Source organism: Sphaerodactylus townsendi, linkage group LG01 (assembly GCF_021028975.2).
Source record: "Sphaerodactylus townsendi isolate TG3544 linkage group LG01, MPM_Stown_v2.3, whole genome shotgun sequence".
Lineage (NCBI taxonomy): Eukaryota > Metazoa > Chordata > Lepidosauria > Squamata > Sphaerodactylidae > Sphaerodactylus > Sphaerodactylus townsendi.
The window spans coordinates 103,351,337-103,372,081 of record NC_059425.1 but is presented as its reverse complement, the minus strand read 5'-3'; the positions used below and the strand labels follow the sequence as shown (position 1 = coordinate 103,372,081).

At 46.1% G+C, this 20,745-nt stretch overlaps 1 protein-coding gene across 5 annotated transcripts in view; it reads left to right on the top strand.

Annotated features, from left to right (window-relative positions):
* UTRN (utrophin) overlaps positions 1–20,745 on the top strand; it is a 438,418-nt gene that overhangs the window by 190,643 nt on the left and 227,030 nt on the right. The window contains exon 1 of one of the 5 annotated variants that reach the window (XM_048489293.1): positions 13,838–14,395. The exons of the other annotated variants lie outside the window; for them this stretch is intronic. Within the exon in view, the coding sequence (XP_048345250.1) occupies positions 14,252–14,395 (144 nt within the window). The 5' untranslated portion in view covers positions 13,838–14,251. Of the gene's footprint in view, positions 1–13,837; positions 14,396–20,745 lie in introns of those variants that run through there. 5 annotated transcript variants of the gene reach the window in all.

Here is a 20,745-nt window from a genome sequence, read left to right as displayed (position 1 = left end):
AAATTGCATAAGATATGAATCAGCATAATTTCCTCAATTTTCTTGTCATTCGTTACTAGTAAAGGTACAGGAAGACATATAATATTGAAAAGACCCTTAAAAATGGTATATAATGACCTTAAATAATTATTTTTAGACTAATAAGGTTAGTTGGATATTTTGTCTCACCTTGAAAGACATTGTGCATCCCACCCTTTGATAGCATTCAACTGACCCTCACCGACCTTATCAAGAACTGAGAGGCTATCCTAAATCCAACATTACTCCTGTAGGAGCAAAATAACGCAGACAGTGAATGTTCCCTGAATCTCCTAAGATTTTTTCTTTGTTGCTGGTCAGCTTTTCTCTGTGTGTAACCTTTGTGGGTTTTCTCTTTAGTTGTCCCACCCTGTTGCACTTAGAAGAAATTTTTATTTGAACAGCAGCCTGAAGGGAAGCAATCGTCCCCCTGCAGCTCAACTTTTGTAAATTGAGAAAGAGAGGGAGGAACCTGTGCTGGTTTCTTGCTGATGCAGGAGGAGACATTGCAGCAGGTGGTGTGGAGGGCGGACAGGGGAGGAGGGAGATGAGGACGAACCCTCTACCAATGGGCATGCCGTGTTCACATACCCTGTGTGCCCATTGGTTGAGGGTTCATACACTTTGCATGTTAGTCAATTATACAGGGTAGAATAAAATGTCAGTTTATTGTAGAGTACTTGTAATGCTTGTAAAATATGATAGACCTGCAAGATGTTTCACAGAATATATTCCAGTGGTGGCAAACCTATGGCACTCCAGATGTTCATGGACTACAATTCCCATCATCCCAATCCAGCATGGCTAATTGTTCATGCTGGCAGGGGATGATGGGAATTGTAGTGCATGAACATCTGGAGTGCCATAGGTTCGCCACCACAGATCTAGCACCCCGAGGTTCATGTGATAACTCTGGTGCCTTGTTAAGTCTATGAAAAAGAGTATTTCCTAACTCTCACTTTACCCTTCAGACTTTCAAACCTTAGAATTACCTTAGAGCGTTTGAAGTAAATTCTACTATAGAATTAAGAATGGGAAATACAGGCAGTGGATTTTACCCTCTCTGAAAAGAGAATGGACTTTCTCTTTCTGTTATGCAAAGTGAAGGGCGTACAGTTCAAAAGTCACAAAACAACCTAAGAAGAACTTAACAGTGTGTAAGCTATTATAATCAGTATAATAAACTGTACTCATTGAATAAATGCTTATAGAATGCATACTGTTTACTCTAGAAATTATTTACGAAACCATGAATATAAATCCAAGGTGATACAGAAAGGTGTATTCTCAACTTTCAGTGACACATAGTTCATGAACTTGAACAACTGTAAACATTCCATGGCACTCTATTCCATTTCATAGTAGTGGATGTCTGATAAGCAGTTGTAATTTTTCTGTAGCCAGTTGCTATTGTTGATGTGGAATCTAGCTGCTCCTTAAAATGTTTCATGCATACTACTGCACTTCATCAGAACCTTCAAAACCATGAACTTTTCCAAAGAATTCTTTCAATTTGCTCCTTACACAGCTATGCAGATGATTGACTCTGCTGACTTGCTGCAAGACTGCTATAAGACTGTCAAAAGCTGCTTTGTAAAACTCCACCCACTCCCAGCCTGTCAGTTAAATTCTCAGGCTTGGTGAGGATTTAACACTTTAATTTCTGGCTTTCTGTCTCTGTTACTAGATCCATCACAGATGTCCTATCCTATTGACTCAGAAAAATTCTTTAGTTACCTATTTCACTGTATAATCTACCTTGAGTCTGACTGCCTAATGATTTGCTCTTGAGTTCTCTAAAATCTATGTTGCTCTACTAGTAATTATCCTAGGGTTAGTGCTGACCTGATTTTCGGTATGTGTGATAGCATTAAACAGGCATTAGAATTAGGGAAAGGCATTTAGTTCAATGAAAATGTGGCACATGCTAGTTGCAGCACTTTAAGAAAAATACAGAGCTGAGGACTACTGATCAGAAATTAGGCACAGATTTGGAAGGGCAACTCCTATTCTGGGCATTCTGATAGAAAGAGCCTTAAACTGCAGTTTACTGAACAAGTTGATTTAAATTTCAAGATAAGCACCAAACTGATTTTTAAGAACAATGTAAATTTTCAAAAGGAATGAGGATGTAAGCTAGGATACATCAGTGGCGAAGCTATGGATTGTGAAATAATGTCAAATAGTCCTGTACTAATAAAGTGTACTAAAATCATAAATAGTAAAAGCAGACAGTAAAAGAGCTCTTGCTGTGTCCTAGAAACAGTGGGGTCAGTGTCCTAGAAGCAGTGATTTCAGTTTGTTCCAAACCTCAGAAAATGCACATATTTTTGTGGGGAAAATAGTAAAACACCCTATGAACTTAGTACACTAGAGTCACCAAAAGAAAGGATGAAGAACCTGCATGCAAAAATGATGTTTTAAGAGTAAAAGCATAACAGATGAATTTGCTATATAAATATACTGAGCATGATTAATAGTAACCATTGGATCCAATAAAATCAGGTTTCCACATTTCTGGAGAAATGTGTTTATTTTATACTCCTTTTTCTTAAAGCTCAAAGTGCTTCCCAGATATAAAATTTTATATACAATAAAGAGCCTGTATAAAGCCAACATTCACTCAAACTCTGCCTTAAAAATGGAAAAGGCATTGCAAAGAAAGATAATATTAATGTTGGTTTTTAATTTGCCCTGTCCATGCTGGTTATGAATGAATTTAGAAGCTAACAAACAAAAAAGACTTAATTGAAAATACTGCATTTAAAATATATATGAAACAAATCTTATGCGGCTATATTTTTGCATGGCTTAAAAATCTTGCATTGTTTCTATACGTCCCCCAGAGGTGTTCCTCCCATTGGGCAAAGTGGGCAGTTGCCAAGGGCACTGCCTTGTGGGGGGCGCAAAAACTGCAGGTTCGTTTGTGGGATTTTAAAAATATTTTCAGCGTTTTTCCATTTTTGGCCGGCAGGGGGCACATTTTTTAGGCTAGCAGCACCAAAAATTCAGGGATTTTTTGGGAGACTCTCCTGATGTTTTCACCCAGGTTTGGTGAGGTTTGGTTTAGGGAGTCCAAAGTTATGGACTCCCAAAGGGAGTGCCCCTTCCCCCATTGTTTCCAATGGGATCTAATAGGAGATGGGGCCTACACCTTTAAGGGTCCATAACTATGTACCCCCTGACCCAAACTTCACCAAACCTGGGCGGTATCATCAGTAGGGTCTCACGAAGAGACTCTGAAATTTTGGTGCTGCTATCTTAATAATTACACCCCTGACAACAGACACCCCCTAAATTTCCCCAGATTTTCCTTTTAAACCCATCCCCTTCCTGCCAATGCTTGTTTTCTTTCTTTCTTTTATTCTTTCAATGCCTAATAAAGGTGGTTGTTGTTATTGTTATTATTATTATTATTATTATTATCATTATTATTATTAAATCCACCCCCTTAGGCATGGATTTAAAGGGAGAATCTGAGGTCCCCAGTTGAAACATTGAAAGTGATGCTGTTTCAGGGTGGGGGATAATCCACCCCAAAATAGCATCACTTTCAATGTTATTTAAACTGGGGACCCCAGATTCTCCCTTTAAGGTGGATTTAAAAGGAGAATCTGTGCTCCCTTGTTTAAACACCATTGAAAATAATGCTGTTTGGGGGTGGATTCCAGCATCACTTGTTTAAACTAGGGATCCCAGATTCTCCTTGTAAATCCACCTTAAAGGGAGAATCTGGGGTCCCCAGTTTAAATAACATTGAAAGTGATGCTGTTTCCCCCAATTGGGGGGACTGGATACAACACCATAGAATGTTTTCATAGCAGTAATAAAACATTTTGAAAGCATTTTGAAAAATTTTTCAAAAAAATATTTCTGCTGTGTTCAGATCTGTGAGTTGGGGCATGTTCTATAATGTGATGGTGACTTTGAAACGACCTGGTGTAAAAAATCTTTGTGTGGTCACAGTGGGGGAGGGTGGCCGCCCATGGGGGGGCATCAAACTCAGGTTTTGCCCAGGGCTCCAGTTTGCCTAGGTATGCCACTGACGTCCTGTTGGAATTTCACAGGAAATACTCATTTTCTCATTGGGTTTCTGAACATCTTGCAATTATTCAGAACAAAATCAATGAAAAGATGTCGAGCAACTTGCAAAAACAGGCTATGTTCGTAAAGTAAGATAATGATTGCTGGTGAGAATGTTATATAAGGAAATGTGAAAATAAAGATGGACCCAAATGACTGACTGGTTGTGTCCTCCCATCTTGGTTGAAATCCCCTCCCCCACTTGTGATGTCATATAGGAATGTGTCTTCTTCTGCTTCTATTGTTTCCCCAGGAAATAATGACCATTTATGTATATACTAGCAATAAAGCACATTGTGCGAAAAAATACAATGGGCTCTAGAAAATTGTTCCTGGTCAAACCCATCTCTTTTGAACTCTCCCTTCAAAAGCCAGTCACGCCCCACTGTTTGAATCCCACCACCATCGGAACTTGTAATTAAAATTTTTGGATCCCACCACTGGGATCCTTTGGTTTTAAAGGGCAGCGTTGTTGGGAAAAGAGATTGGGGATCTCTTTTTCATAAGAAAATTTTTTCAAAGAGACTTCCCCCCCAAACTTTGTGATCTTTGTATTTTAAAAAAACCTCTCTGAAAAACTTTTTTAAAAAGTTGCTTCTTTGTAGTCTACAAAACTAATTCTGCTGGTGGGTGTGGGAGTGGTAGAGCATGCCAAGTTTTAAAAAAGGCATGATGTGGAAAGACAGCCATGTGGAAATTGAGGTATGGAAATTACTGTGGCACAGCGATAGATGAATGATAAGGAGTTGGTGTAAAGGAAGGGGGGGAATAAATATGGGTGAATGGAGGAAGATGGATAAGAGCTGAGGTGGAGTGGGCAGTTTCATGGAGGAAGATGAGATACCAATCCAGCATACAATCCAGGTTCATGTAACAACAACAGCAACAACAACAAAACATTTTCCTGGAATATTTCCTCTCTCCTTTTTTTTGGCAAACCACAACTCCCCCTGCCTTATACCCACATACATATGTGTACACAAACACAATAGGCCACCCCAGGAGCCCCCTCCCTCGATGCTACCCCCACCTCCCGGGCCCTTCTCCAGGCCAGGTGGGTTGGCTGTTCCACTGCAACTATCTGCTGCAGGTGCACGCTCTTCTGAATCTGCCCCAATGGAGCAACTTGCAAAAACAGACTGTTTAGAAAGTATAATAATGAAAATTTACAGAACAGCTTACATCATTGTTCTCTCCATTATTTTATCTTCACAGCAACTCTGTGAAGTAGGTGGAGTGAGAGTATGAATGGTCCAAGGTCACCCAGTGAACTTCCATGGTACAAGTGGGAATTTGAACCTGTTTCTCCCAGATACTAGTAGTTCAACACTCTTAACCACTATACCATACTGGCTATCAATGAGAACTATTATTGTATTTCTCACACAAAGAAGAAGAATTGTGTTGAAATGCTTTGTGGTGTGATAAATTGGCTATAATAGGGAAAATCAGTAATGAGAAATAGACTGGTGAGCTCTGGCTAGCCATTTTTAACCTAATAATGTGTCATGTTTAAATAGAAGAAAGACATCATGTGCACAATGGATTATTGGATTTATTTCTCTTTGGCCCAGTGCAGCTGTCCAATCATAAAAATTTCTGTAAGCAATGTCCCCCTTCCCTTTTAGAAATGGAACATACTGTAGTAATTGAACCTCTGCTGACATTTGTGGTTATCCATTAAAAATTAGATGCACCTGAATAACCAGGGGCAGCCATTGCTGCCGTGGTGAGCAACGCAGCAAAATAAGGGGCATGCATGGCCTGGCGGCATGCTGCAGAACCGGGTGCAATGATTGGCTCCCAGCAGAAAAGGCGGGAGGAGCCTGGGTATATTAAGACGCCTTCCCCGGTCCGCGCCCTTCCCGGCGGCGAGAACCAGCAAGGCGTGGTGCGGTTGGTGTCTCGTGTAAGGCCTGGAAGAAGTACGGGTCCACGGCTTTCTTAAGCTGTTTTTTCCTTCTTTTCTCCTGGCTCTCTTTGCTTTCTTTCGGCTTCAACCTTTTCTTCTTTTCACCCGTCTGGTTGGGTCGCGTGAGCCCGGTCCTCAACAGCCGCCATGGGGGCCAAAGCGGGCCAAGAGCAGGGAGCCTGCTACAGTGGCCGGGCGGCATGCGCATCGGGCAGAGAACTCGCTCTGCTGAACAGGGTCCAGGGAGCCCAGACCGGCCCTGGGACGTCGAGACGGCCCGGCCCCGCTTGTTAAGGCGGATCGAGCAGCGCGAGAGGCGGCCGCGGGCTAGGCTTGTCCCCGTCGGCAGGGGAGCGAGGCCGGCGGACCCTGGCGTGGACCAGTCTCCCCTTTAGGGGGCCCTCCCAGCGGTCCCGCTGGGGTGCTCGGCCCGGCATCTTCCCGGCCTGAACCTGGTGAGTGGCCGTAGGCTGGCTCCCTGATCCCCGCCTTGGTCCCGCGAACCTGGCAGACACCTTGATGCACCTTTCCCAAGTCACTTGGTGGAGGCTGGCATGGCGAAGAGGTCTGGTCCCACATCCGAGGGGTCGGGGGCCCTGAGCCTCACCAGCTGGTCGTGGCGGCGGCCGGTGCTGTGCGCTTGAGAGCGCGCTGGCGAAAGCCGAGCAGCGGAGGATGCTGCACCTTTCGCCACCGGTCCAGCAGCTGTCCATCGTCGATGATTGGATCGCGGTCCATCGGTCCCTCGGGCCAGCGAGGGCAGGAGGAGGAAGCGTTAAAACCTGGTTAGGCGTTCCCGTTCCCTCCAGGCAATCTCCCAGCTCTCTTCATCGTCGGGTGAGTCCTCCGAGGATGATGACGCCCAGCGCCATGGCTACCGGGGAGTTTTGGGTGCGGGGGGAGAGGGTGCCTGCTCTCCCCCTGTGGCTGGCAAAAGCGCGAGGCGTTTGAGGGGTGGGGAAGCGCCATCCCTTGGCTCCTGCCTGCTAAGACGACCGCTGGCGTAACTCCGCCCAGGTCCCATCTCCCCACGAAGCTCCGGGAAGGCGGGCACTGGATGGGTATTACGTGGACATTTTTAAGTTCCTACTGGCGGCGGAGGGAGGAGTTGGGCTTGTCGGGATTTGGGAAGGCTCGACAAGAAGCGGAAGGACCCGGCAGCAGCCGAGCGGAATTTCAATAACTGGCTGAAGGGCTTCACTGGAATTCCTGGCCCTCATTGGCTGGCTGCGTGATCCCCTGGAAGGGTTTGGCACCTGGCGGCCCACATGGCGCATGTGCTTTCCTGGGCGGGCTCGGGCGCTGGCCGGGGACACTGGGCGCCATCACTTACGCATGAGGCCATCCGCAAGAACAACGCTTCGCACAAGGTAATGTCTTTTCCGCTTGGGATCTCATTCCACGCACCAAACTTGGATGGTGGTGGTCCAGCTACGCGTGACAGAGGGGCGGAGGAACCATCTGTCACAGTAAAACACGGCAGCGCCTACCAGGGGAGGGCGGGGGCAAAGGGGCTGTGCTGGGAATTTAACAGGAGGCGCTTTGCCAGCGTCTAAATGCAAATTTGAGCCACGTCTGCTCCAACTGTTCCGGCAGCCACAGCAGGGTCAACTCGCCCCAAGCCGGGCCGGCCGCTCTCACCTTTCGGGCGAGGCCCGGGTGCGCCCGGCGCTGGGCCCTCCCCAAAAGAAGCTGGTGGCCAGGGCAGCGCCCCCGCCCCCGCAAAACACTGAGTTGCCCGCGCAGCTGCAGTCTTTGGCTCCTACACCCGTTCAGCTGGGGTGCTGTTGGAGTTGCTGCAGCCGTTATCCCGATAGGAGGGGCTGCGTGCATGCTAGGGGATGGTTTCTCTTCCGGCTTCCGCAAGATCCCATACCAAGGCCCAAGGCCGGCTTACCAAGCGGAGCAACTTAAAATCTGTCCGTGAACTCCCTGGCGTGGTGGCTGACAAGCTTAACAAGCGCGAAATCCAGGGCTGGTCAGTGATTGCTGGCCCTTATTGCCACCCGCCCCTCCCTAACCTCAGAGGTCTCCCCATTGGCATCGTGCCTAGAAGGCCCCGGGGGAGTATGCGGCTTTTGATACTAACACCTCTCCCACCCCCGGGGTGATTCCGTGAACCATTTCATTGACCCCGAGGTTTGTTCGGTCGCGCATATGCCACCCTGGGACGAGGCAATCCTTCCTGCATCAGGCAGAAGCGGGTCCAGGGCCTTCCTAGCAAAGTGTGACATTCAGTCCGCCTCTTCCGGCTCCTGCCCATTTCCCTCACCGATTTCGAGCTGCTGGGCATCCACTTCCAAGGTAATTGGTATCGTGGACAAAGGCCATGCCCATGGGGCTGCTCCCTTTGCCACTGTGCCGCTTTTGGAGACTTTCCAGCACTTCTCTCCTAGGAATGGGCTTTCAGGCAGAGGGCGGGTGCCCTCCGGGTTGGTGGCCGCACATCTTGGACGCATTTCTTGTTTATTGGCAGGCAGGGCACCAGGGAGTGTGACCTTGCCCTGCAGGCTTTCCAGGCCCTGGCAATGCTGAGCTGGGGTCCCCTTGGCTCCCAACAGCGCGACGGAGGGGCCTTCCACTGCCCTAAGCTACCTGGGCATCCACCTGGACCACGGTCCTAGGTGCACGTCTTCACTCCCTGGCTGACAAACTCACAGCCCTTTCCGCCCTGCTCCAGTCCGTGCTTCTCCTTCGAAAATGCAGGGTGCGCCTGGTGCAGTCCTTACTCCACCACCCTCAATTTGCGGGCCTCGCAGGGTGGTGGCCCCAGGTAGGGGCTTTTCTGCTCCCGGCTGGCGGTAGGTCCTTGTCGGGCTGCAAGTCCCCTGACCATCATCATCAGGGTCTCCGAGGGCATGAAAGAAGACCTGCAGGTCATGGCTGTCCTTCATCCGAAACTTCAATGGCATCTCTCTGTGGCAGTCAGCCTTGGAACCTGGCCTGGAGGTTGCCAGGTGCACTCTGATGCCTCTGGGGCTTTTGGTTTCGGTGTGTACTTCCGGGTCGAGTGGGCGCAGGAGCCTTTGGCTGCCAGAGTACCAGGGCATCACCAGGGATCTCTACCTTTTTTTTGGAGCTGTTTCCCATCCTGGTGGCGGTGCACGTTTGGCACGACCTCTGGCTTAACAAAAGGGTGCTTTTCACTGCAGTGCGACAACCAGGCAGTGAGTACGTGTGGTGAACAGACAGTCGAAAGGCAAATCGGCCACGGAAGATCATGCGCTTTAGTTCGCAATTTGGTTCTTTCACCTGCCTCACTTACAATGGCCATTTTCCTTCAAAGCTGCTTTACCGTTCCAGGGTTTACAGAACGAGATTGCTGACGCCTCTTTATCATCGCCAGCAGTGGTGGATCGTTTCCGGCGCCTGGCCCCCGGGGCTGAGCTGTTCCGGCGACAGTGCCGGCGTCCCTCTGGGACACCTTGGCAACGAGACGTCATCACAGGTGTTTTGAACTTCGCTTGGCACCGGCCCACGTGCAGGGCAGATGCGGCCACGGAGCCGTGCGCGGCTTCCTGAAGCTTCGCTGCGACCTCCGAGCGCCCGGTCTGCTGATGTGGGTGGACGCACTGGCGGCCTCACTCGCGAGTATCTGGTCCGGCTCCATGGGCAGGGGATGCACCAGCACCATGGGGGGGGTGCACCTGGCGAACATAACGCTTTTACTGCAGGGTTTCGGGTTTCCCTGACGTGACCAAAGGCGTTTGTAGTCCACCGCCCTGGTGGCTGGTGTATGCGGGCGTGGTGGAGCACCGAACCCCTTTGCTTGAAGGACCCTTCAGGCTTCAGTCACCAAGCTGAATTGTTGAGGGCGGTTACCGGAGTGTGCAAAGGCAGGTGTGCGCCAGCTATGAGCTTTGCTCTTCTCCGCCGCCTTCCACCTGGCACACCACCCGGGGCCTTCCAGGCCTGGTGAATTGGTCGCCCCTTCCAGGGATGCGACCTTCCAGCTGTACGCTGCAAATGGAACATCTTTCGTCCTGTCGGGGGACATGGTCTACGCGCCATGGCTGGCTCCATTCAAAACCGACTCAAGAGGGCGGCGGGGCCTGGGTTACCATGCCAGTCCTTACCGGGCGACGCCACCTGCCCCTCCCCCCCCCTCGTTGAGTGGCTCACGGCATTGCGGAGCCTCGGGTGGGTGGCATGCTCCTGGTGCACGAGGGATGGGTCCCCCCCTCACCAGGTTCCAGATGCTGGCGGTGTTCAGGGGCATGCTTGGCTCGGGCCGGGCTACCGACCACCGAGTTCGGCTTGCACTCTTTTTTAGAATAGGGGCCACGCACGACCGCGCAATACAGAGGGCAGGGCCCAGTGAGGGACATCCATAACCTGGGTAGGTGGCCCGGTCCGGGGCTTTCGGGCGTGCATTCGGCCCCACACACCCTGACCTGTTGTTGATTTCCTTCCTCAGTGCCTCCAGGGACGCCGCAGACTGTCTATTGGCAGGTGTGGGTGTGGGGCACAGGCCACCGTCAACAGAGTCGGGGACTACGCCTGCAATTCCCGGAATGGGGCCGGCATCACCGGTTCGGAGCGCATCGTAAGAATTGCCTGGATGGGAGGGCAGGGGCACATGCGTTTGGCATGAGCTGGAGCCCAAGGTCATAGGAGTACATTTTCAACTGGCTACGCCCGGACCTCTCCTGGTCATCCACCTGGGGGAGGAGGGATCTCCCTGCCAGGTCGGGCCTTGACCTGCGCTTTTCGCGGTGGCCGCTATCGCTCCAGGAGCTTCTAAGCCAGGTATCGGCCTGGCATGACCTTTGGTCTGGTCCGGAGATGTTGCAGCTGGCCCATTGGAGCGGAGCGGTGGATCCCTATGCAGTGGGATACAGGGCCTGCAGGAAAGTAAACAAGGCGGCTGCCAAGGTGGTGCTTTCCCTCGGGGGAGCGGTGGCAGAACACTCCGAAATCACCCGGGACGTTATGGACCTTTTTCAGCCGGATGGCGTCCGCCTGTCCCAATGGGGCATGGACTTGTGGCTTCCAGTCAAGTTCAGTTTACTCTTCGGCCGATGGTTAGGTAGAGGCAGGCGCACGCTTGAGGCGCGTGGGAGGTGAGCTGCGAGGCAGGGCAGCAGCTTCGTGGCGGGTTTGCAACGGTGCTAGCATTATCTGGGGAGAGAAGCGAAGCCTTCCGGTACTGGGGCTCCCAGGCTTGCGCCTCTGTGGTAGGGCCGGGGGTGGGGCGGAGCAGGCTGGCAGGCCGACAGGCCGGGCCGCTGCCCGACACCCCAGGGAGTGGGGTTGGGTTGGGCTGACAGTGACCATGGGCTTAGCCGATGCCCGACACCCCAGCAATACCGCACGGGAGGAAGACGGGCTGGGGAAGCGGCCTTGGGGCTCAGCCGGTGCCCGTCTCCTCAGCAGGGGCGGGAAGTGTGGAAGCAAGCAGGAGTATGATCTCTGGGGCTTCCCTTCCCGCCAGTTTCCCATTCACTGGGATGTGATGTGCGACCCGTTTGCCGCCCAGCTCTGATGTAAATAGTTCTTGTTTATATGTTTGTTGTTTAATAAACGGGCTGCGGCCCATTCCTTTCCAGCCTGTCGTTGTGGTGTAATTATTGAGCGAAGGGGGTCTCACCATCTGCAGCAATGAGATTTGCTTGACGTGTTCTGTCTATTTTGTTTTGTAATGCAGTGCTATGCATTACAATTTGTTTTTTTATTTCTTGTTTACCCATAAAATGCTGCATTGTACATTCCTTCCACAGTCAGAGATGAAATGATGCAGATCATATTTTTACTTCACCTGCATTTTAAATAGTGAACCAACCAACTAAATCGTCTTTGTTCATGTGTGCTACAAAACTTTCACTTGTTATCCCCTTGTTACTCACACATCTGACACATGCAGTTGAGGGAGTGCCATAAGCTAGGTGCTCTCTGCTGATGTGTTTGTGATCACAGTGTAGCAGTTTGCTGAAAAAGGAAAAAAAAACAGTATAAATTATTTTAGAGGTACACTTGCCACAAATCTTGTGCATAAACAAACAGAAATTAGGTTCATCATCTAAGAGAGGATATGAGGGAGACTCTAAATTGAAAAAGGAAGGGATGTAAACCCTTTTTTGACAAAAACAACTAAATGGAATTGTAACTTTATCTGCCATTTGCAAAACCATATTTGTTTTAAAATGGTCCAGCATGCAGTGGACAAACTTAGTTGCAAACGGTATAGCATGGTTGAGCTGTTTGTTAAAAGCAGAAATATGTGGAGTGAATCCTGTGAGCTTTTGCAAATGTGCATTCAGTTGCTTATTCTGCATAATTTATTTGCTTCTGCTAGTCATTGACAATTTTCTGCAGTTCCTAAAAAGAGTACTATAGTTTTGAAGCATGCTATATCCTCATATATTTATTTATGTAGATATTTATGCACCATTTTTTTCCTGAATGAGGAACCAGAGGATTTTACGACATCATTTTTCTTCTCTCGACTTGCATCCTCACAACAGTGTCTTTGTGTAGATTAGGCTGAGGGTGAGAGGCCCAGTGAGCTTCTGTAGAACACTGGGTTCACAGAACTTAATGCTCTAGTCAGTAAACCATACTGTTCTTTGACATGAATTGATGGAGCATGGTGCTTCTTGTGTTTTGTTTATTTTTAGCATTACCAAGTTGTGTATGTTCTCACGCATGGCTGATGTTTTGATGTTGGCACCAAGTTGGCTAGTGACACTGGAAAGGTTGTTTTCTTTTCTTTGCAGTGTGTGTGAAACTCTTGTCTCTTGTTCGACCATTTATTTATTTGTTTGTTTGTTTATTTGGCTTGTATACTGCCCTCCCCCAGACGGGTCAGGGCGGTTCACAGCATAAATATACAAGACAGATAAAAATAAATAAAGTCCGTACATTTAGTACCGATCCGTATTAAAATGCAGCGTTCAACTATGACATTTCATTATAAAAACAACAACAAATGGCGTCCAGCAGCTTAAAACTCCCCTAGAAGGGGGGAGGGGACGGCAGGGCTCCCTCTGTTAAAAAGAGGAGGCGCACTCAGCGGCTGGCCTCCCCAAAAGCCCGGCGGAACAGATCAGTCTTACAGGCCCTGCGGAATTCATTAAGGTCCCGCAGGGCCCAGACAGCTATTCATGTGTTTCTGCATTGGCGAGTAGCTAGTTTGGTGTTTGAAATAGATGACCTGTGAATCTTTCAGTAGATTTCTGATTGTGTGCTATAACACCAGAGCATGGGAAGTTGCTGCTATTTCATAGGATACCTAGTCAGGGAAGAGTAAAACAGTGTATGATAATACTGCCACATCTGAAGTCTATTGTTGGTATGACACTGGCAGCAAGAGAATTGTCGTATGATGGTGTGATTTTTTAAAGGAATAGAACTTATCAAGGTTCAAAGCTGTGACTATTCTACCAAGCAACATTAGAAATGATTAAGTAATATCTAAAATGCAATTGTGTTAGTTGTCTTTATCTGAATGACCTATGAAGGAAAGGTTCTACTTGGCACCATAGTTGTCCTGTTTTCATATGTAGAAATATTCCTTTGGGAATTCTCCAGGCAAATTAGCTTTATGAGAGTTTTCACAGGATGGGTTTGTCCCCTGCAGGTTTTCCTTTTGTTGGAGATAATCTAGCTTTTGAGAGCTGCCACTGTGTGATTTATTAGTCTTTAAAGTATGGCTGGTATAATTAGGGCAGGTATCCCTCTGCTCTTCTCATAAGATTTATAGTGCACTGTATTATTCGTTTGCTCCACAGCTCAGCCAGAGCTGCTTTCAGTATGAGCAAGAGAGATTCTTTCTACAGAGTGAGCGAGGGAATGTCATCTCTTCTCTTTCTCTCTCTTCGTCTTTATCTGTATGAAGTGTATCCAGGAATTCTATTGTGATTATCTCAAGGCAGTCTTTCCAGTGGGATTCTGCTTTTTCTCTGCAGCTCTAGACCATCAGTTAGTAAACCTTCGTTGGTACGTAGTTTGTTCCCCGTTTCATAGCAGGCGTATTCATAGCAGGCATATTCCTCTGATCAACATCTTCCTTTCTGTGGACCTGCTGAGCTGAGCAAATGCAGGCTTCGAGGATGCAGGCAAGCTTTTGTTTTTGTGTGTATTTGGCTTTTTAAATGAAGAGATGCTTAACACTATGCCAACTGCCTCTGCCTTTAAGTCTGTCACTCGGAAAAGCTGCCCTGGGAGCGAGCATGCTCAGAGAGCTGGCAAATCATTGTCCAGTGACCAAGAGGAAATGATAGTTGCTCTTCATTTATAATGCATATTTTGAGGTGTCTTCAGAAGTGTGGCAAACTTAAGATGATGGCTGTGGTGAGAACATCTCTGCAAAAAGTTGTGGTATTGTTGCATCGCTTGCAGAGAATGGCAGTTTCGTCTCCACGTTATCAGAAGCTTTGCAAAGTAAGTAAAAATGGAAAAGTAAGTCTTCTTTTGTTTCAGGAAAACACAATATATTTTATTGGCATTTTGATAGGAATGCTTTCTGCGTTAAGTGTGGCTTACGTATTAGAAGTATTTTTCAGAAGTGTTAATTCTAGTTTATTGATACCGACAGCTTATTTTTTAGCAACAGCTGGAAAGATATTGCTTTGAATTTCCATTTAGTTCATCCTTATGAAGTATACTTCTTGATAAAATATTGGACTAGCAATTGTAAGTTATGCTACCAGCATATTGTACAATTTAATTCCTTCTTGTTTTAGTTTTCAAAACTTTAAGGTAGTTTCTGTTTTCTGCTGTTTGTAAGCAGTAGTGCATTTACTGTGTCATTTCGTTTTTCTAACACAAAAATGATCAGGATAAAATAAGATTTAGTTCATGTCTTCTTGCTCCTTCTCTGGAAAACCTAAGGCGCTCTAATTAATTTGGTTGCCCTTTTGAGACAGAATTGCTGCTCCATGCATTCTGTACAATTGGGGAACTTTAATTGTGCAGGTCATCCAAGGTGGCTTCTGTAACAGAAAGCTGTGAGATGTTGAGCCACCTTATTAATGCTGCTTAACTTGAAATTCACCTGATGACGTATGTCTGTTATGTAGCAAATGTTTAAGTGTCTGATTAGTGTAGGCATGTTGACAACTCTTCTGGTTGGACAATTGGCAGGCTGTTTTCATAACTTTGGAAGACTACTACAATAGTGATAAAGAGATGGGGAGAATGATTGGCATCATAGTAAAAGCTGTTTGTCTCTATCTAGTAAAACCTATTGTTTATTAATACAGTAGGACATTCCTATTTAAAAGTTAATTATGTTTTGTATTCAAGTTCATTTTCTATCACCAGAAATCCATAGTACAAACTGAAATTTCCCATCATCTTGGGCATTCCTTATTTAGTCCCATTGATCCCAAAACTAGGAAAGATTAAGATTTTTAAACTACTTTTCCCTTTCACTGTCTTCATAGGGTCATTTCTGGTTTCTTAATTGTTTCACAAGCCATTCAGTGAATAGAGGGCTTTCTATTGTATATTAATTCAACTTACTTGGCATAGCTATTATTAAGAATTTGGTTTCATTTATTTCAAAGAATTAACCATCAACTAATACTCAGGGAACCCTTTCATTGCAAGTTCTCACCTTTCAAAGAAGGACTATGCTCATTCTTGGCTTCATAGAAATATCCAAATGTTAGTGGAAAATATGAATTTAAGTGCAACTGTAGTTTGTTTATAAGATTTATAAGCCTTTTCTACATGAAATCAGTCTTGCAAGTCAAGGGAGAAAGTTGGTTTTGTAAAACTAATTAGAAGTAATTATTATTTGAGTGTAGTGATGCTTGAAGTGAACTTTTCCTTGAAAAACACTATTTTTTAAATTTTTATGAATGGGAATCCGTGTAGCATTGCTTTATGTACTCTGTGCCTGTTAACTGGATATATTGCTCATGTCCAAAATGATCAGTTCCTAGGGCAAAGTTGCATATTTACATTAAATTACACTTTGATGTTTGTTAATTGTTGTTTGGACTATTTTAAGTTTGCATGTAATTCTCAAACAGTTGCTATTGGGAAATATTTTACAATACCAAACTCTTCCACCAGGTGTCAATGTAAGGCAGTTATATATGATCACAGCAATAGAGGGCAGTTCCTTGCAGGAGAGAATCTAATGTAGACTGCAAATTTCAAGCAGTGTCAAGGAAATAGTAATTGTGCTACTTATCTCACAGAATTTTTTTTGGTTACTGCTATCAGTGTTGTCATGCCCCAAAAGTCCATAGTCTTTTTTACTGTAAACATGATTATAATATTGTGCACAGGATAGTATGCTAAAAATGTAACCACAGTAGTGGTAATATTTATTTCAACATTGTCTGCATGCCAATACTTAGCAATGCAAATGCTTGATTTGTTCCAAAATCTCTCTTCATTTAGATGTTAACATAACCATAACATATAGCAAATGTCAAATGTATTTTTTCTAAAAAATTAAAGAAAAGTGGGGGAAGTCACTGAAATAAATTTAGAATATTGCTAATACAAAATAATAGTCCAGAGTTCATACACATTTTACTGCACATGAGGTGAAATTATTTAGAATAGCATTTAAAAGTCTGTAGTTGTTCAGGTGCATTTTACTACTTTGTTTATCTGATTGTTTATCTGATATTCAAAAATAATTTTGTGTTCTGTCTTGAGTGGGGCGAGGCTGGTTATAAATTCCTTGAGCAAATACTAGTTTTCAGAACGAGGTGGTGAAGGATATATTATAAATGACAGCTTTCTAAAAAAAATCCTCTCAAAGCACTGCATGTTATGTAATTGAAATAGTGGAACTGTGGAATGTCTGGTAAGTTTTCTTAGCGTTTTTAGCAGACTGTGAATGGAGATGTGACAGTATTTGGAACACTTGGGGGGGGGGGAGCACAATTTTCTGTACTTTTATTTGTTCGGTCCTCTACCATCAGTTGCCCTTTCAGTGCCTGGAGAATTGTTTTCAGTGCACCATCAGTCCACTTGACAGATACTGTTCTCCAAATCCTTCATCCTCCTGTCCTGATGCTGTAGGTGACATCAGAGATGGGGAAGCTCAGGTAGTTAATTTCACTTTGGGAGGAAGAAGGAAATAATAGCTTGACTGGATCCCAAGGGTTTATGTGGCAGGCAAGGTACACAGTTTGCTTCATCTGCATCCCAGCTGCTGAGTAGGGAACTTTAAGGCCTTTAATGCATAAGTCACATAGAATGTTTTCAGAATGTTTTCTATCCCCCCCCCCCCCCGTACCATGATGTTTGTTCATACTAACCTCCTCCAAAACATTTCATGGCTGCTGTGAAGGGGGCTGGAGCTGTTGCTTTTTTGTGGGAACTATGCTTCATCAATTAATTGTTTCGATTCTCTGTAGCTGAGTTTAATCAGTGCTTCATTGAGTCAACCAAAACAGCTGAAATTTTTTTTATACAAAATGGCAAAAATAGAGGTAAGGAGGAAGGGTGTGAGAAGAGGGGTGAGAAAAAATGGTGCTGAGGGGGAAGTTGGGCAATGGCACAGAGGTGTGAAAAACAGCAAGTGGGAAAGATAAAATGTTTTAAATATGACCACATTGTGAGGGAAACTGGCTTGGGAACATTTCAGCGAAAAGAAATGTTGTAAAGGTGTTTTTTAAAAAAAACCATGGAAACAGAGTGTTTTGGAAACATTTTTGAAAGGAATCAAAACTCCATGGAGGAAATGCTTTATTTCCAGCCTGAATTGTTATAAATGTGAAAAAAAGGCTAAAAACAGGGTACTTAGGATTGATCAGAAGCTCATTGGAAAAATACATAATAAAGACACGAGCAGTATGGAGGCAATGGTAACTGTAAGGTTTATGTTGCTCTGTTTTTGTTTGTTTCTTTCATAGCCCATGAAATATAAACATGTTTCATAGACTTGTTACACTTACAGTCGGTTCTTTTGAGATCATCTGCCTACTTCTCAATCCAGTTGCTTCATTGATTAGAGCAGGGGTAGGGAACCTGCGGCTCTCCAGATGTTCAGGAACTACAATTCCCATCAGCCTCTGTCAGCATGGCCAATTGGCCATGCTGGTAGGGGCTGATGGGAATTGTAGTTCCTGAACATCTGGAGAGCCGCAGGTTCCCTACCCCTGGATTAGAGGTTTGGTGGAGTTGCATGGAGAAAGACTGTTTCAGAGAAAGAAATATGAGATGTTTCCAAATATATCATAATATCTAAAACACCACACTGATTGTGTATCTTGCATTCCAAATAACTTGTTTTTATAATAAACTGCCAAGTCATTTTCTGCAAAAATGACAAAAACAGGAAAGGCAGATGGGATTAAAAATAAATTAAATGTTCTGCTGAAAAGCATACCTTTTATAGCAAAATAAATAAGAAAATATTCTAGAAAACATATACACTGAAACATATGAAAACATCTAAAAATCCACCCAAGCAATTACTGATTGGTTCCCCACCCTGGGACATTGGCAATATATACCTCACTAAACATTTCCTTCTCACTGGACATAGTGTGTCATACACTTCTCTCTGTGATATACCTCTGAAGATGCCAGCCACAGATGCAGGCAAAACGTTAGGAACAACATCTACCAGACCACGGCCACGCAGCCTGGAAAGCCCACAACAACCAACTGAAAACTTAGTTCTAGTATGATATTTATCTTCACTCCTGCAGTGACACATGATGCTTTGCAAGTGATATAGGTTCCCTTCGTTGTGGAGGTAAATAACATAACAGTCCCAAGCTCACTCTGGCTTTCATATTATTGCATAATATAAATACTTGCATCCTTTTTGTACTGGAACTCAATTTTAAAGACTATACCTTATTAAGGAATCTGTGGGAAAGCTGTGAACTTGAAAAATATTGGGCACTGAGACATTGTATGAGAATTTTTATTTATTTATTTATTTATTAGATTTTTATACCGCCCTATCCCCGAGGGGCTCCGGGCGGTGTACAACAATAAACATAATAAAATGGCAAAATCTTTAAAAGCTGCGATAAAACAGTAAAAGCTAAGTCTTATAAATACAATACAATAAAATACAATAAAAATACAATAATAAATATAATACAATAAAAATACAATAATAAATATAAATGGCATCCAGCTGCTCTGTATTTGAAATCCTCTCCCCAAGAGGGAGGAATGGCAGGTCCCAGATGTAGAGGGCCATGAGGCAGAGGGCCATGAGGGGAGGCACCATCAGCGGCCTGTTCTCAAAGGCCAGTAGGGTTTAGCTCTCAGAGTCTTACACAGGCCCCTCTTGGTTTCCTCAAGGTCCCACAGGAATTCCCAGGACAGTTGGAGGGAAGAAGCGTTCCACCAGGCGGGAGCCAGAACGTGAAGGCCCTGGCCCGTGTAGGCCAGCCACACATCACCCGAGGGCCAGGGACCACAGAGTAGGTTGGCCTCAGCTGATCGAGAAGAGGCTGTGCAAGGGGACATATGGGGTGATGCAGTCCTGAGAATCTACGATGGTCCCAGGCTGTGTAAGGCCTTAAAGGTAAAGACCAACACCTGGAAGATGAGCCGGAAATGTACTGGGAGCGAATGCAGCTGACACAGCACAGGCTGGATGTGTGTTCCCAGGTGCAGAGCTACTGCCTGTGAGCAAAGCGGCGCCCCGCATGCTACCAGTTTTACGGATCTCGGATCAAGCGCGGGGAAGGCCTGCGTGGGGCGAGTTACAATGAGTCCCCAATCTGGAGATGACCGTTGCATGGATCCTGTGGCTAGATCGGCAGGAGGAAGGGCCAGCCGCCCGGGCCTGAGCGAAGATGGAAAAAGGCAACCCGGGTTATATGGGCCACCTGGGTCTCCATTGAGAGCGAATCCAGGTGGACCCCAGGCTTCTTGAAGGGGTGTAGCCAATATGGCCCCACACCGGCGGCTGAAAGAGTCCCACCTCCCCTTGGCGGCCAAGCCAGAGGGATCTCCGTCTTGATGGATTCAGTTTTAACCTGCTCTGTCGCAGCCAACCAGCAGCTTACGCCTCCATACAATGCTGTAGAGCCTTGAGGCGGCTCTCCCATCAACAGAATGAGCTGAGTGTCATCTGCATATTGTTGACAGATCAGCCCAAACTCGATACCAACTGAGCAAGGGGTGCATGTAGATATTAAATAACAGCGGTGATAATAATGCCCCCCTGGTGTACACCGCACTGAAGCAGGCACTTCGGGAGGCCCACAGTCCGCACCTCACTTGCTGATTCGACCCGGGCTTGAGACAATCCACTGAAGGACAGTGCCCATTACTCGAGGCGTGGTGATGGGTCAAAAAAGGTCGTAATTGACCACATCGCCTTCGGTAAGGTCTACTTAATACCAGCAGCGCCGATCCTTTCTGGTCAAACTGAATACAGTGTGTCTGTAATGACGGCGAGAACAGTCTCGTCCATGCAGCAGGCTTGACGGACTGGAAGGGGTGAAAGCGATCGTCATCAGGAAGCCTTGAAGCTGCTCAACACCACTCTCTCAATTACCTTCCCAGAAGCGAAGGTCGAGGGCCAGGCGTGTGTAGATCTGGATCTAATGATGGTCTTTTAAGAGTGGGTGGACCACTGCCCTCCCTTCCAACCCATCCGGGAGACTCCTTGCTCAAAGGGAGCCATTGATTATACTCAACAGATGGGGTAAGTAACTCCATGGCAGGTTTTCACAAGCCAGAGCCCAGACGGATCCAGAGGACCCAGGTAGTAGGTCTAACAGCAGCTAAGGTTCTGTGGGCAAGCTGACTTCAAGGCAAGAAAACTGGGCCAAAACAAAAGGTTA